The 13,749-nt window shown below is 39.9% G+C and overlaps 1 protein-coding gene across 3 annotated transcripts in view; it reads left to right on the plus strand.

The window, feature by feature from the left end:
* Positions 1–13,664, plus strand: part of LOC115760530 — a 39,861-nt gene extending 26,197 nt beyond the window's left edge. For all 3 annotated transcript variants that reach the window (XR_004017670.1, XR_004017671.1, XM_030701910.1), the window contains one exon: positions 13,354–13,664. Coding sequence is in view for 1 of the 3 variants with exons in the window: in XM_030701910.1 (XP_030557770.1) it covers positions 13,354–13,608 (255 nt within the window). In the remaining 2 variants the exon portion in view is untranslated. The remainder of the gene's footprint in view (positions 1–13,353) is intronic.
* The last annotated feature ends 85 nt before the right edge of the window (positions 13,665–13,749 follow it).

The raw sequence follows: 13,749 nt of genomic DNA on the forward strand, positions 1-13,749 counted from the left end.
ACATTTGCACAAATACATTATACTCTTTTTAATCATTTTCAATGGGTGCAGGGTAAATAAGTCAAAGAGTGCCATTTCTCTTTCTAGTATTCAACGTAGTATTTCAGCGGCAAAAGGTTGTAGTTCCTTAGATCTTAGGAAATGCTCAAGAAACTTGTAGAACAAAGCTGAATTGAGGTACTTTTAAATCAAGTAGAAATACCACAGAAGTCATTTTTTAAACAATAAATATAAATATTTAATACTTTTTAACACTTCCATTTATAAATATATTTTTTTTTAAATTTTATTTATATATTTTTTTTATATACATTTAATTCAATTTTAAATATTAATGAATATTTAGATTATATACCAAGCTCCTGCTACATATAGCTTAGAGAATTGCACATATTAATAATTAAATTTGGTTTTAATTACCAAATTTTCTTTGTTCTTTACACAAAGGTCTCTCGAATAGCTCGAGCACATTCATTTTTGTACTCTTCAAGCATTTAAATTCGCAGCACTCTCTGCTTCATTCTCACTCTCTTTTTCGCTGTCTCACATTCTCACACAGTTTCTCTGAGTAATCAAATTGTTTTCGGGTGCACCAATTAAGTAAAGTGGGGCCTCTATAGGTCTTCTTTTTGCTTCTTCTTCTTTTTTTTTTTTTGTATACGCAATGTTTGTGGTTCTGTCTGCGGCTCACATGGCGTATGAGTAATGCGCTCTAAAGCATTTATCTGCGCACACACACTAACACACACAAGCACACACGTACTTTAAATGCAAAGTGAGCGCATAAAGTTAAAAAATAAAGGTAGACAAGCACACGCACAGGCTGGCGAGTGTCCTTCAACGTGTGCCAGTCTGTGTGTGTGTGTGTGAGTGTGTGTTGCGGGTTAGCTGGGATAAGCAGAGTGCTGCAAAGTGCTATAAATCAACACTCGAACCACTTAATAAAAGGCAACGCCATTAGACAACAGCAACAGCAGCCGCAGCAGCGGCAACAGCGGCAGCAGCGTTGACGTTGCACGTAACCCGCTGCCACAACTCATAACAATGTCATACACACACACACACACTCGCACACTCGCACGCTTCAGCCACGGCAAGAGTGCAAAATTTTTCGCGTTTTTTCGTAATGAATTATGGCAGACACAACAAAAGCTGGAAAACACACAAAAACAGAATCCCAAAACAGTAAAACATAAATCTATGAAGGGAGGGGGCTCAGCAAAGTGGTGGAGGCGGGGGCTTGCTTGGGGCTGCAGTGCCAAAAGTTGATGGAATAAAAATTATTAACAAATGCTGACAGCTTGTGTAAACAAGCGCCATCGAAATGGCCGCCGAAAATTGCTGAACGCCAAATTGTGAGCGCTTTGAGTGCCATGGGCGGCGAGTGTGGTTTTCAGGGGGGCGTGGCGCTAAAAATGTTTTCGTCACGCGCTTTAATTGCCACGCCTGTGTGAACAGCGAACGCAACGGAGGCGTTCGCAGCAGCAGCAGCATCCATCTGCGGGGCGTGGCAGCTGCTAACAGCCTACGCCCCCCGCCTCCGCGTTAGCCAAAAAGCGAGCGCAGAGATTTTTGCATCTGTTTAACGTAAAGCAATTGCAAATTAGCCAAAATTGTAGCCAGCGTTCGCTTAATGGCCACATTTTCTGTTCTGTGTGTGTGTGTGTGCGTGTGTGTGTGCGTGTGTTGTGGCTGCTCTTATCGGCAGCCGCGTAATAAAAGCTCTTTAGTGCGGCCTTTTGTATGAATTTAAATATTTGCACAACGTTTCATTATTTTCATTTGCCAAGACGATGACGTTGTAAGAGCCCGCTTCCAGCCCTGCCCTAAGAAGCCACGTAATGTATCGCATTGAGAATACACAACAGCACACACACACACACACACACACGCATACACACATATGCACACATACACACATTTCAATGCCTCTTGTTTTATGCACATGTCTTGAAATTAGTTTACTTCGTTTGTGCGGCACAATTTTAATTAAATATCAACTGCGCCAAGCGAAGACAGCTGCAAACAGCGACGACAGCAGCAGCAGCAAGAACAACAACAACAACAACAGCAACAATAATAATAACAACAACAATAACAAAAACTACAACAACCACACACACACACACACACCCATTATAAAGCACACGCAAAGTTTTAACTAGGTCACAAAGTAATTTCTATGCGCTTGCTGCAACTTTTTCCACACTTTATTAGCTGTTAAAGCATTAAATCAAAACAGTTTGCCAGAAGTTTTCGTATTTAAGAAATTATAAACTAATCGCTATATATGATTATTATTACTGTGTTGCATAGCACAAAAGAGCTTTTGATTTGTTGGCCGAAACTTCGCCCTAAGCCCATTTTTTATTTCTATACCTACTTAGAGTTTGTTGAGGCTATAAAATTTGATACTTCTTCTTTTAAATTCCAACAAATCAACAAATCATATTCTGCATGAATCATATCATTTGGCTGTAAAGCTCGCTCATTTAATGCTCGATTTAATACGCAATTTATCAAGCTGCCGCGCAATAGCTTGTTGTTGAAAAAAGACCAGCTGATCAAAGTTTGCTACAATTGAATCGTTTCCGATTAAAAGTTGTTATTTTAATTCCCATTTAACATTTTAACGTTCAAACATTTGAAGCTTATCACTTTCTAAAAACTCTGTTAAATGCAGCTTGCAAAAAATATGCAAGATAAAACGCTTACATTAAATGCAGTCATATTAACAGCTCACTGTTAAACAGCAACAAACATTTAAAGTTTAACAAATATTACTAAAAGCTCTATTTAGTGCAGTCTGCATTAAGTATGTTATGTTAACAGCAGCTTAAGACTCTCTCAACTTACATAAAATGCAATCATGTTAACAGCCTGCTGTTAATAACATTAATTTAACATTTCCTTTAAAGTTTTATCAAATTCAGCTTATATTAAATGTTTTCCTTTCTGTTTAACCAAACAGCTGCTGTTAGCTTTAAAAGTTTCGCACAATCTTTATAGATTTTATATACTTCAGTCATAATTTCAATAGATAAATCAGACCACAAAAAAGAACAGCACAAGGATAAACACAAACTCAAACACAGTTTATGTTTCGCACTCTACCGAATTGCGTGCTGTGCGATTTTTATTGCTTTACGGAAAAGCGGCAATCACTCCCCTCCACTCCCGCCACCGCCCACTCTTTTCCACTTGGCCATTTACTACATCTTCAACATTTTCCGCTGTTTCATAAATAAACTGTTGCATGCTTTTGGGCGTCGCGTTTGTAGGGCGCTGCCCAGAACATGCTGTTAGTTATTGGCTGTTGTTGCTGTTGTAGCTGTTGTTGTTGTTGGCGTGGCGCAATCTGCGGCACTAGTTTATAGCCATTTAATGAATGTTGGCACTTGGCGTGCGGCAATGCGCCACACGCAGCACCACAGCCTTGAAAATGCCTTTCGTGTGCTGCAAAATTTGTTGCGGCAGCCAAGCTGCAAGGCATACAGCACTGGCTGCCCAAAACGAGGCGTGGCCAACATATTGCCAGTGACCGGGGAGCAGCTTTGTGGCATCGAGCTGATGACATATGCAACGGCAATCGTAATGGGAATTTGGCAGCTGAAGCTGCACCAAAAGCAGAAGCTGCAACCGAAGTCGTGCTGTCAGCTGGCCGAGCTTAACATGCAAAGCACAAAGCATATCAGGCACAAGCACAGAGAGTGTATGTTTGTGTGTGTGTGTGTGTGTGTGTATTAGTTGACATGCAACACAATTTGGTCTTTGATGCACACACACACACACACACACAGATTCAGGACATCAGTTTGCCTTTATGCCATTTTCATGTTGTCCATTTTATCAACTTGTACATCTTCAAGTGGCCCACTTTTGTTTGGAAAGTTGTTCTCTTTTTTCGTTTTTGGAATTTGCTGATATTCGAGAGCTTCACGCAAACTGTTGAAATTGAAATTTCATTTGGCTGGGCGCACGCAAAGTTTGCGACCAACTTACTTTGCCTGATGAAAAGTGCAAATTTCTTGACTGTCAAGCCACAACACGTGCAAGACTCTGCGCGCTCTCTCTCTCCCTCTCTCTCTCTCTCTCTCTCTCTCTCTCTCTCTCTCTCTCTCTCTCTCTCTCTCTCTCTCTCTCTCTCTCTCTCTCTCTCTCTCTCTCCATGTCTCTCATATTCTCTCTTTCTCTGCCTTTGCCACATGAGGCAACTTGAACTTTGTCTGCACTTGCTGCGCCCGCAGAAATTGCTGTTGCCACAAAATTATTTTATGACTTGGCAAACAATTTGGCCAACTGACTTTTGACGTCGTAATTGCAGCCCCTTGTAGCTTTTATAACTACACATAAAATATAATACTCTGATTCGTTGGTACTCAAAATGATATCAAAATTCGTTACTTAAATTAAATACAGCCGAAACAGCCTGAGCAACTGTCTAACGCGGGGCTCTTTCGTGGACTCTCCTTTTAGCTTCGCTTAGCCTCTTTGTGCTGCCGCAGTTTACATGAAGATATGTATTTTATTAACTTATGGCTTAAAGCCGCAACTTGTGTGTTAATAGTCTAATATTCTTTTTATGAATATGCTATGCTTTATATTTCGAATGCCACTTTTCCAAACATTTTCCGTCTGTCGGAATTGTAAATCATTTCAGTTGAATATTTCGTTTTTTATTTATGAAAAGCCAATATAGTTGAGCTATGAAAGCTTTTGGTAACACTTAAAATAATTCCGTCCAAATGTTTTAAGTAAGGCCAACTGTAGTTGAGATTTTAGCATTTAGTTCCAACAACACAAGAGAAAGGGCAGAATATTAGCCTCAAGAGTCAAGAATCAATCAATAAATATTTCCTGAGTCGAGCCAATTGTATTCCGTACGGATCGATTAGACTCTAGTGTAAAGTGTATTCTGTTTTTGCTTTGGTTTTAACCAAGTTTAACAAAAATTTTCAATTGCCAGCTTTGCTAAAACTTATCGCAGTTTAAATTACACTTAAATCATATGATATGCTCTAGGAAATGGGCTAATTCATGTTCGTTTAAATCATGAATATAATTAACTTGTTTATGAGCTGATTTCTGTTTGCTGCTGTGTTGCGGCTAATCAGTTCGGAAAACCCGCAAATATAACTTAATAAAGTTGATTTACGGCTGCGACCCGTAGAACAGAGGAAAGCGAAGCGGAGCAGGGCAGAGACAGAATCGAGAAACTTTGAACGCTTCGGGGTAATCAATAATTTTGAATCCCAAGCGACAGCAAACAGCGGGTCCCACACACGTATTTACTGGTTTGTTATCGTTGTAACTGGTTGTTGTTGTTGTAACTGGTTGTTGTTGTTGTATTGGGTTAGCCAAAAAGAAAACTTTGGCCCATAATTGAAGTACACGCTGAATAAAACGCGTCATGTTTTTCCCCATAGCTGGTAACCTGAAAATGGAAATCAAAATGAAAATGATTTGTAGTATGTGATTTGTGTGGTTTATGGGGCTGCCAGCTGGGGGTGTAGATTAGGTGTATGTGTGTGTGTGTGTGTGTGTGTGTGTGGGGGTGTGTGTGCACGTAGCACGCATCATTAATTTGAAAGCCGCTTATCATATTTGCAATTACTCGTTGCGTACAGGTTGACATGACCTCCCAAGCGCATTTAGCTGTGATTGCCAGGACTTTGATTGATTTGCTAAAGAACCCGCACACACAATCAAGCATTTAAATATACAAGCTGAAAATTACATGCATTTGTACAAAATTATATAGAAGCATTTACCTGGCAACTCACATGATTCGAATGTTGACTTCCATAAAGCTTGCTGCAGCAATCGCTCGAAACTTCAACATCCGATTGGGCTGTCAGATCAAACACTTTTATGTAAATGCACATAATTTTCAAGCATCAAATTAAGCCATGTTTGCTTTCAGGCTTTCGACTCAACATTAAATGAAATGCCCAAAAGCTGAGAAGCCTTTTCCCAGTAAGCCCCATTCAGAACCAATCAATAATAATACTCAAATAGAATCAGAATTGTTGACACTGCCGCGAAGGGGTTTTTTATTGTAGATCTACAATCAGCCGGCTCTCAAGTTAAATATTTTGAAATTTGCAAGAATTGTGAATGCGAGAAAATTCATTGACATGAAATTTGGCGAACATTTTATGTGACAATGCCATGAAATCGAATTTGCCCAGCGACCGGAAAGGCGCACGCCCGTTAAACACACATGTGTGTGTGTGTGTGTGTGTGCATTATCTATGTGTGTGTGTGTGTGTGTGTATGTGTGAAAGGCTTTGCAAACAAAGCGATAGAGGGGCCCAGCCGGCAGCACTTTTTGATTTATGCGGCATTTTTATTGTAGGCCTCACTGCTGCTGCTTTTGCTGCTTCTGCTTCTGCTGCTGCTGCTGCCCCGCTTTCCGCTGGCGCTGCTTGAATTTAGACCAAGTCACGAGTCCTGGCCTGAATGTAGTCGAGCATGAATTGCGTGAGCTGCTTGTGCAAGTTTGTTTACTTTTGCATCAGCAGCAGCAGCAGCAGCAGCTTGAAAAGCCGCTTGGCGTCCTAAAAACAAAACGTAGACAACGACGAGCACAAAAATGAAAGACACACTTGAAAATGTTTTACATTTTTATACCCTGTACATAAAAATGCGCCCAAAACGAGATTGAAATGCTTTTATAAAGTTGTGCAAATGTTGGTAGCACTTCAAATAAGACAGCTGCTACCCTGTAAAGCAAATGTAATAACTGAGGTCCATTCGCCATCCTACTGTGCTTGAACATGTTGAGATATTGAGAGCCAAAGCTGGGGTTTTGTCGTCTATTGATGTATTGTCTATTAAGTTATTCGCTATATTTATGACCAAGAACGTCAGGCTTCACTTGAAAACCTGATAATGCTAGTGTTGCAAAACTATCGTTTGTGACAGCACTAAATTTTTTAGTTGTTCGTTAACCAACATCGTGACTTCTATTAAATATATACCCTTCGATTATTTATTCGATATTTCTATCGATCATTTGAAATTATTCCAAATATAGATATATTCAGCATTAGTAGCCGTCATTCGATAGTTTTCACAGTTGATAGACGCAGTAATCTATTTCGATAGAAGCGGAAGCAATCGATAAGATGTCTATCGTCGCTTGATATTGTATAAAAAAAATATAAAACCAGTCGATACGGTGCCTATCGTTATCAAAGCTGTTGAAATTGCATAAATATGAATAAAATATCGATAGTTACTAAAACATATCGATCAATAATTGCTTTCGATATGCAACACTCGTAAATAAGATGAACTACCTCCACTTGTGAGCCCATTGCAGGGTATTTGCAAGTCGCTCGACTCGCTTGACTGCACGGCCGCTGGCTTTCTTTTTATTTGCATTTTTTGTTGTGCTTATTGCTGTTATTATTGTTGTTGTTTATGTTGTTTTTGTTGTGCATAAGTAAATGTGGGCCGTGGGCTACAAGCAATGGCCTTCAGCAGCTTTTGCCTCAGGTAGGATACGTCAAAGGCATGTCGAGGATTTCGGTGTCTCAAATTAAAAGTCAGCTCACAATCAAACGGATGCCAGGTTAGCTAAAGCGAATATAAAAAGGCGGTCTGTAATTGTGTGCGTGTGTGCGTGTATATTCAGTTGACAACCCGTCAAGGGTCAAGTTGTGCCCTTTTTAGATATAGCATATCTAACAAGTATCAGTAGCTCTTGGCTGCCTGGCTGTACAATATAAAAAGGTCAGCACCTAGCCAAAGGCTGTCGAAATTAATTTCATAGCTGCCAAGGGGCCAGTACTCAGCTGCTGAGCTGAGCTGCACGGGCTCACCTTGCGTATACGCAATTGTGCATAGCATTTCAGTCAATCAACAGGCCACAAATCACACATACGCCATGTTAGCCGTGGGGCTTTTGGGCCAGTTTGAAAACGTTTGCCATAAATCAGAGCTGCAAAGTGCTTGCACTTGGCGCATGCAAACGTTTCTGGCAGTTGGCTGATTACAGCACCAGCAATGGAAATGGGCAACAGTTAAAACATCAAATTGCTCATTTTTCACGCATCATCTGAGGTTCGAGCCAGAAGAGAATAAAAAAATCGTATATATAAATATATACAAGAAAATCAATTTGGGTCGACAACAGCAGGAAAACTTTCAGCAGGCACGGCCACAGTTCATTTTGTATTTATCAACTGGTGGGGCGGGGAGGGTACGGACTCAGTCCATTTGGCATTCCCTGGTCGCAGCCACGTCTGGCCAGATGGGTGGCATAAAGTTTTATTTCAATGAGTGCGAAAACTGGAACTGTAGTCCTGCCATATCCTGTCCAGGGGCCGGCAACAAGAGCAGCGACTCGACTCGACTCGCCTCAGCTCTGCTCTGCTCCAGTTTCAGTTTCAGTTTCGTTGTCGTCTCAGCTGGGGCAGAAATTTTTGTGGCGCTTGTTGCTATTTTTGTTTAGCGCCGAGACACAAAAAGAAATAAATAAAATATAAATAAGCTAGAAAGGACAAGATGCGCTCTGCTTAACTGCCAGATACCCTGTAAATAGCTAAACAAACAAATTAAAAAAATACTTCATTTAAATGTTAAACTTGAAGTGATGCAGACATGGTTTAGGGCATAGCTAGAAAGCGTGAAAGAACAGGCTCAGACAGCGAAGAAGTAAGTGAGAAGCAGGTAGAGCAAGGGAGAGAGAGAGAGAGAGAGAGAGAAAAAGAGACAGAGTCTCTCTCCGAGTCTCGGAGTCTCTTTCCGAGCCATAGACTGAGCGACAAATATACCTGGAATATATTCATTGCAAAGATCTACTCTACAGATATATGTATATATATACTCTCTATAGAGTAGAGTCAGAAATGGACAAGTTTATTGTGCACCCCTCAAACATTTTTATAGGGTATATAAAAACAACAAAAACACATTCATGGCATACTTTTTGGGCGTCTGTTCGACAATTTTGAGGCAACAAAGCCGACTCGCAAGTTTATTCTGGCCTGGCATATAAATGCAGGCCATAAAGCCTTAGAAACTTGTTTATTATAAGGGTGTGAGTGGGCGAGGGGGAGGGGTGCGAGGAAGGTTGCGGGTGTGTTAGTTGGGAGAATACGTAAGCGTTGCAGGCAGCGAGTGCAAATGAATAGCAACTGCCCTAATTTTGGATGTTGGAATTTGGCTTAAATATTTATAAGAAAAACGAGCAGCTAAGCGTTGGGTGGGTGAGTCTGTGTGTGTGTGTGTGTATTGGTGTCTATCTAACACACACACACAGACATATGGTGCGACGCATTTAATATTAATGCCACGCAATCGGCATGAGTGCCCGCCACATACGTTGCACGTTCCGCCTGTTGTTGTTGTTGTTGCCTGCGTCTAAAATGCTGCCACATTGTTTATTTGCTGAATTTGCGTTTTTTTCGACCATTACTTTGCTACACCCCACCCCCTTGGCCCATTTGTTGCTTGCCATTTGGGGCTCGGCTCCTTTGTGTGTGTGCACACCACCTACTCCCCGCCTGTGCAACATCTTGGGGCATGTTCCTTTTGCTTCCGTTGCTGCTGCTGCTGCTGCCAGCCTGTTGCGGCCTTTGACTTATTACCATTAATTTATTTATGCGCGGCGCGTCACAACCAATATTTTATTTTCGGTTTCGCCCCCCTTCAACCGCCCCTCTTCTCTTTGGCTCTTACCCAGTCACATAAAGAAAGAGCAAAATCACTTGGCGTAACCAGAAACCCGACTCTGTGGCCTACTCGCTTCCGACCCGACTATGCAACTCGCCCGGGGGCCAAAAGTTATGACTGTGTAACTTTTCCCAATCAGAGCAACGTTTAAAGATACACACACACACACAGCCCAACACACACACACACACACACACACACACACAGATATGGCAGCACTTAATGTACAATTTTAAAGTCTTTTAAGCGAGCAATTGCCTTCAATGTTAACTGCGCTATTTAGCTTTATGTGCGCCTTATCAGCTCATTTTATTTTAATAGTTTTGGGATAGAGGTTTTCTTCAAGCTAGTCTCTATAAATTCAGTTATTATAGCACAGACATATTAAAATTATAATATATTTTAAAGAATTTGTAAAGGATTCCTCACGAGTTTACAATCAGATATAAGTAAAAAAGCTTTAGAAACAATGCATTTTTAAGCAGAACAAGAGGAAAAAGTAGATAGCAGAAATATTCCGGAATGTGTATAGAGTTCTTTTAAGAAGTAGAGTTCTAAAGCTGATGCTCTAATGAATCTAATTGAAGTAATAAAATAAAATAAAAGAAAAAAAAACAGAAGAGCAACAAAGAGTAGAGTAAGGATAAGGATATTAAAGATCGCAACGAATGAATCATACAAATATTTAAACTGAATTTAAAACTGAACCAAAAACTCCTATTCAAAATCAAATTAGATATGTTTCAAATATATATCTATCTGGAATATAGCATAATAGTTAACGTCAGCTTTCCTTAAACTTACTTAGATATTCACAAACAACAGAGATTACGGCTCTAATAGCAACTCACATATTATTCAAGACTCTAAATTGTAGCCTCAATTAAAGTGCCGTAATGTGGCCTGGCCCCTGACACAAAATTGAAATTGTGCCACATATTGGGGGCAAGGCTGTGCAAAGTGTGCAAACTGTGCCAAATGGTTATGTGCTGGCCAATTGGGTCGACGCAAAGTCCACAAGTTGCAACTGTGGCAGGCTGCAGTGTTGCAAGGCTGCGCTACAGCACAATTGGTAAATATTTAAAAATGAAATTGAACGACCATTTGCCAATGCGTAACAATAATTTACTCGCTGTACGGCCCCGCCAGTTGGCCAGAGTAAACACAGCAACAGAAACAAACACAGCTGAGGCAGAAGGCGTGACCGCTGCCCTAATGGAAGTCATTTGACACCGGCTACTGTCCAAACTGGTCGCTGATAACAGGGGACAATGCCACAGCAACAACAACAACAACAACAACAACAACAACAGCTAGAGCTGTACTAACTGGCAAGCTTGTGTGCGTTTTGGGCCATATGTTTGAGCCATGGTGCCATTAATTTGCAGCACCCACTGTTGCTCCTTAAACGTCCTGTTGCTGGGCTTCCCTCTGGTTTAGTTGCTGACGGAACTCTCCCTCGCTGTGTCTGTGCCAAAATGTAGGAAATTGCCTAATAATGGGGTTAATCGGCATAACGATCGCTTCTATTATGGCCAGATAATTGTCTGTTGGGCAATAGCTCAGCTAGCTGAAAGCACAATTTGGCACTGAATGTGGAAACTCTTAAATCGTATTGTGCCATATTATTATTGTTATCATCGAACAGGCAACTGCTTTGATTCACAGGCACAGTGCTCATTAGACGCAATTTGTTTGACCATTAAATATATATTGGCTTAAAGGGGGCTTTGTTGAGGGGCTGTTAGTGCGGGGGGGAAGTGTGCTGGCATTGCAAGGCCGATTTGGTAATTGCAGTTGCCGTACGCAGGGCAAATACACCTTACGGATTCGCACCTTTGATTAAGATACACACACACACACACACACTCACAAAGTGACACACTGCGACACACACAAAAGGCCAAGCCAAGTAGCAGATTGTAGGCCAGTTCCTGCTGCTACTGCTGCTCCTCTTCCTGGTCCTCTTCCTCTGGCCAATACTCAAACGAGCAATTTAGCCAACTCATTGAAGCGGAATTAATTGCAATCGATTTTGTTAGCCGAAGAACGCGCAGAGTCTTCATTAGTCCACTGTGTGTGTGTGTTTGTGTGTGTGTGTGTGTGTATGTGTGTGACAGGACCTAAGCTTTAACTGTTGCTGAACCCAAATGCCTCGCCCCCTTTGGTGCCTCTCACCCTATTAGGGCGCACATTAAAGCCAACGCGTTGAGTTACGAACACATAAAACTACACGATTACACGTTTATATGGCGCCTTTGAAAATCACAAGATTTATTTACAATTTATTAACGTTTATTTAGCAGACCGTAAAACCAACAACAGCAATTCTTGAACAGAACATCAATTGAGGAAAAATTGTTTTTCCATTAAAACGTTTTTTTTTTTTTTTTGTAAATCAAGCCCCACAAATGCCCTACTTACTTTATATACAAATTATTAATTACTTGTGGTCAATAAAATACTAATTATATGGCTACGATAAAGAGTTATTTTATTGATTGAATAAAGGGTTATTATACTAATTGTAATTGTATACAATTAATATAAAAAATTTAAATTAACTTTTTTTTAAGGTTTTTTGAGAGTGTATGAAGTAATTATTGCAATATTAATTAATAGATTATCATAAAAGCAAGCGAATATCTCATTAACATAGTAACATAATGCTGTTGCATAGTATATTCTACAGAAAACTTAGCATAAATATATTCAATTGAATGTTAAATTACATGAAAGCATGCTGTTAAAAATCCCTGTACTCAGAGAGACGCTTAACAGAGCGATAGAATATTTTGAGAATGATAGAAAAAATTATTTGAAAATTAATTCATTATTATCAACAAAAAAGTAAACAAGATTAACTCTCATTAACATAGCAATTGCTGTTAATATTGCAGAATATATTCTGTTGAGAAGTTAATATAAATATATCTAATAAAATGACAACTCTGTTAACCTAGCAATTATTTGTTATATTGCAGAGTTTATTCTTAAGAAAAATTAATATAATCTAATAAAATAAGTGCTAAAATTACATGGGAACATACTGTTAACATCTATGTTATTAGAGACACGCTTTACAGAGCGAGATGAACTTTCTGTTAAAAAGTTAACATGTGTAAGAAGTTAACATAACGAAGGCAATTACGTTCTCAGGAGTTTGAAATATTCTACTTTTGTAGTACTATTTACTCGCACCATATAATATTCTCTTTAACTAAAATACACTCAAATGCACTCTTGGGCCGTATTAAATTCTAAAGTTGATTTAATTCAATTATTTTTCATTTGACCTACTTACTGCATAAGTTATTGAATACACTAATCTGCTGGAAAACTGTGCCACATATTATTGTCAAATCATTTGCGCAATTCAGTACAACTTTGAACTGTTTCGTATCAACTTTTTTAGATTCAATTTTTTAATCCAAAAATGCAGTCAACTGTTAACACATTCGCCGGCTCATGTCAGTGCTGATCATAAAACAGCAATTCCCACTAAAAACTTTTCCAACATCTCGTTTGTCGCATGCACGACATGTTTGTGTGGTGTGTGTGTGTGTGTATCTGTGTGTGCTACCAGTAAAAAGTTTTTTACATAAATTTCCCGCTTGCCGCTTCAGACGTACCATAAATACATTTACTCTTTTCAATTTGTATTTGCAGCAACGACAGGCGGCAACATATAAAATAAAATCCGTAAAGGGTAAACTTTGGCACCAGATCGAGGATGCACAACTGGCGGCAACTGGCGACGGCGTCGAGCTGGTGGCAAGCACTGCAAACACCCTGTTACTGTACCACATCCTGCCACGCGTTCCACTTATAGATACAGCTACAGATATATATAAATATATATATAGATACAAATGTGCAGCTATTAGATACAGCGTGCATGCACGAAAGATACTCGCGAATTGATGTGGAACATGTGCCAATGCTTTGCGCTGTTGGTAGCTGCCGCGAGGGCGACGTTGCCGTTTGATTTTGGCCAAGTTAAATAAACAGGGTACACACACACACACACACACAAACGCGCGCATACACGCACACACACTCGTA

The sequence above is a fragment of the Drosophila novamexicana genome, unplaced genomic scaffold, assembly GCF_003285875.2.
Source record: "Drosophila novamexicana strain 15010-1031.04,08,12 unplaced genomic scaffold, DnovRS2.1 tig00000462-arrow-pilon, whole genome shotgun sequence".
Lineage (NCBI taxonomy): Eukaryota > Metazoa > Arthropoda > Insecta > Diptera > Drosophilidae > Drosophila > Drosophila novamexicana.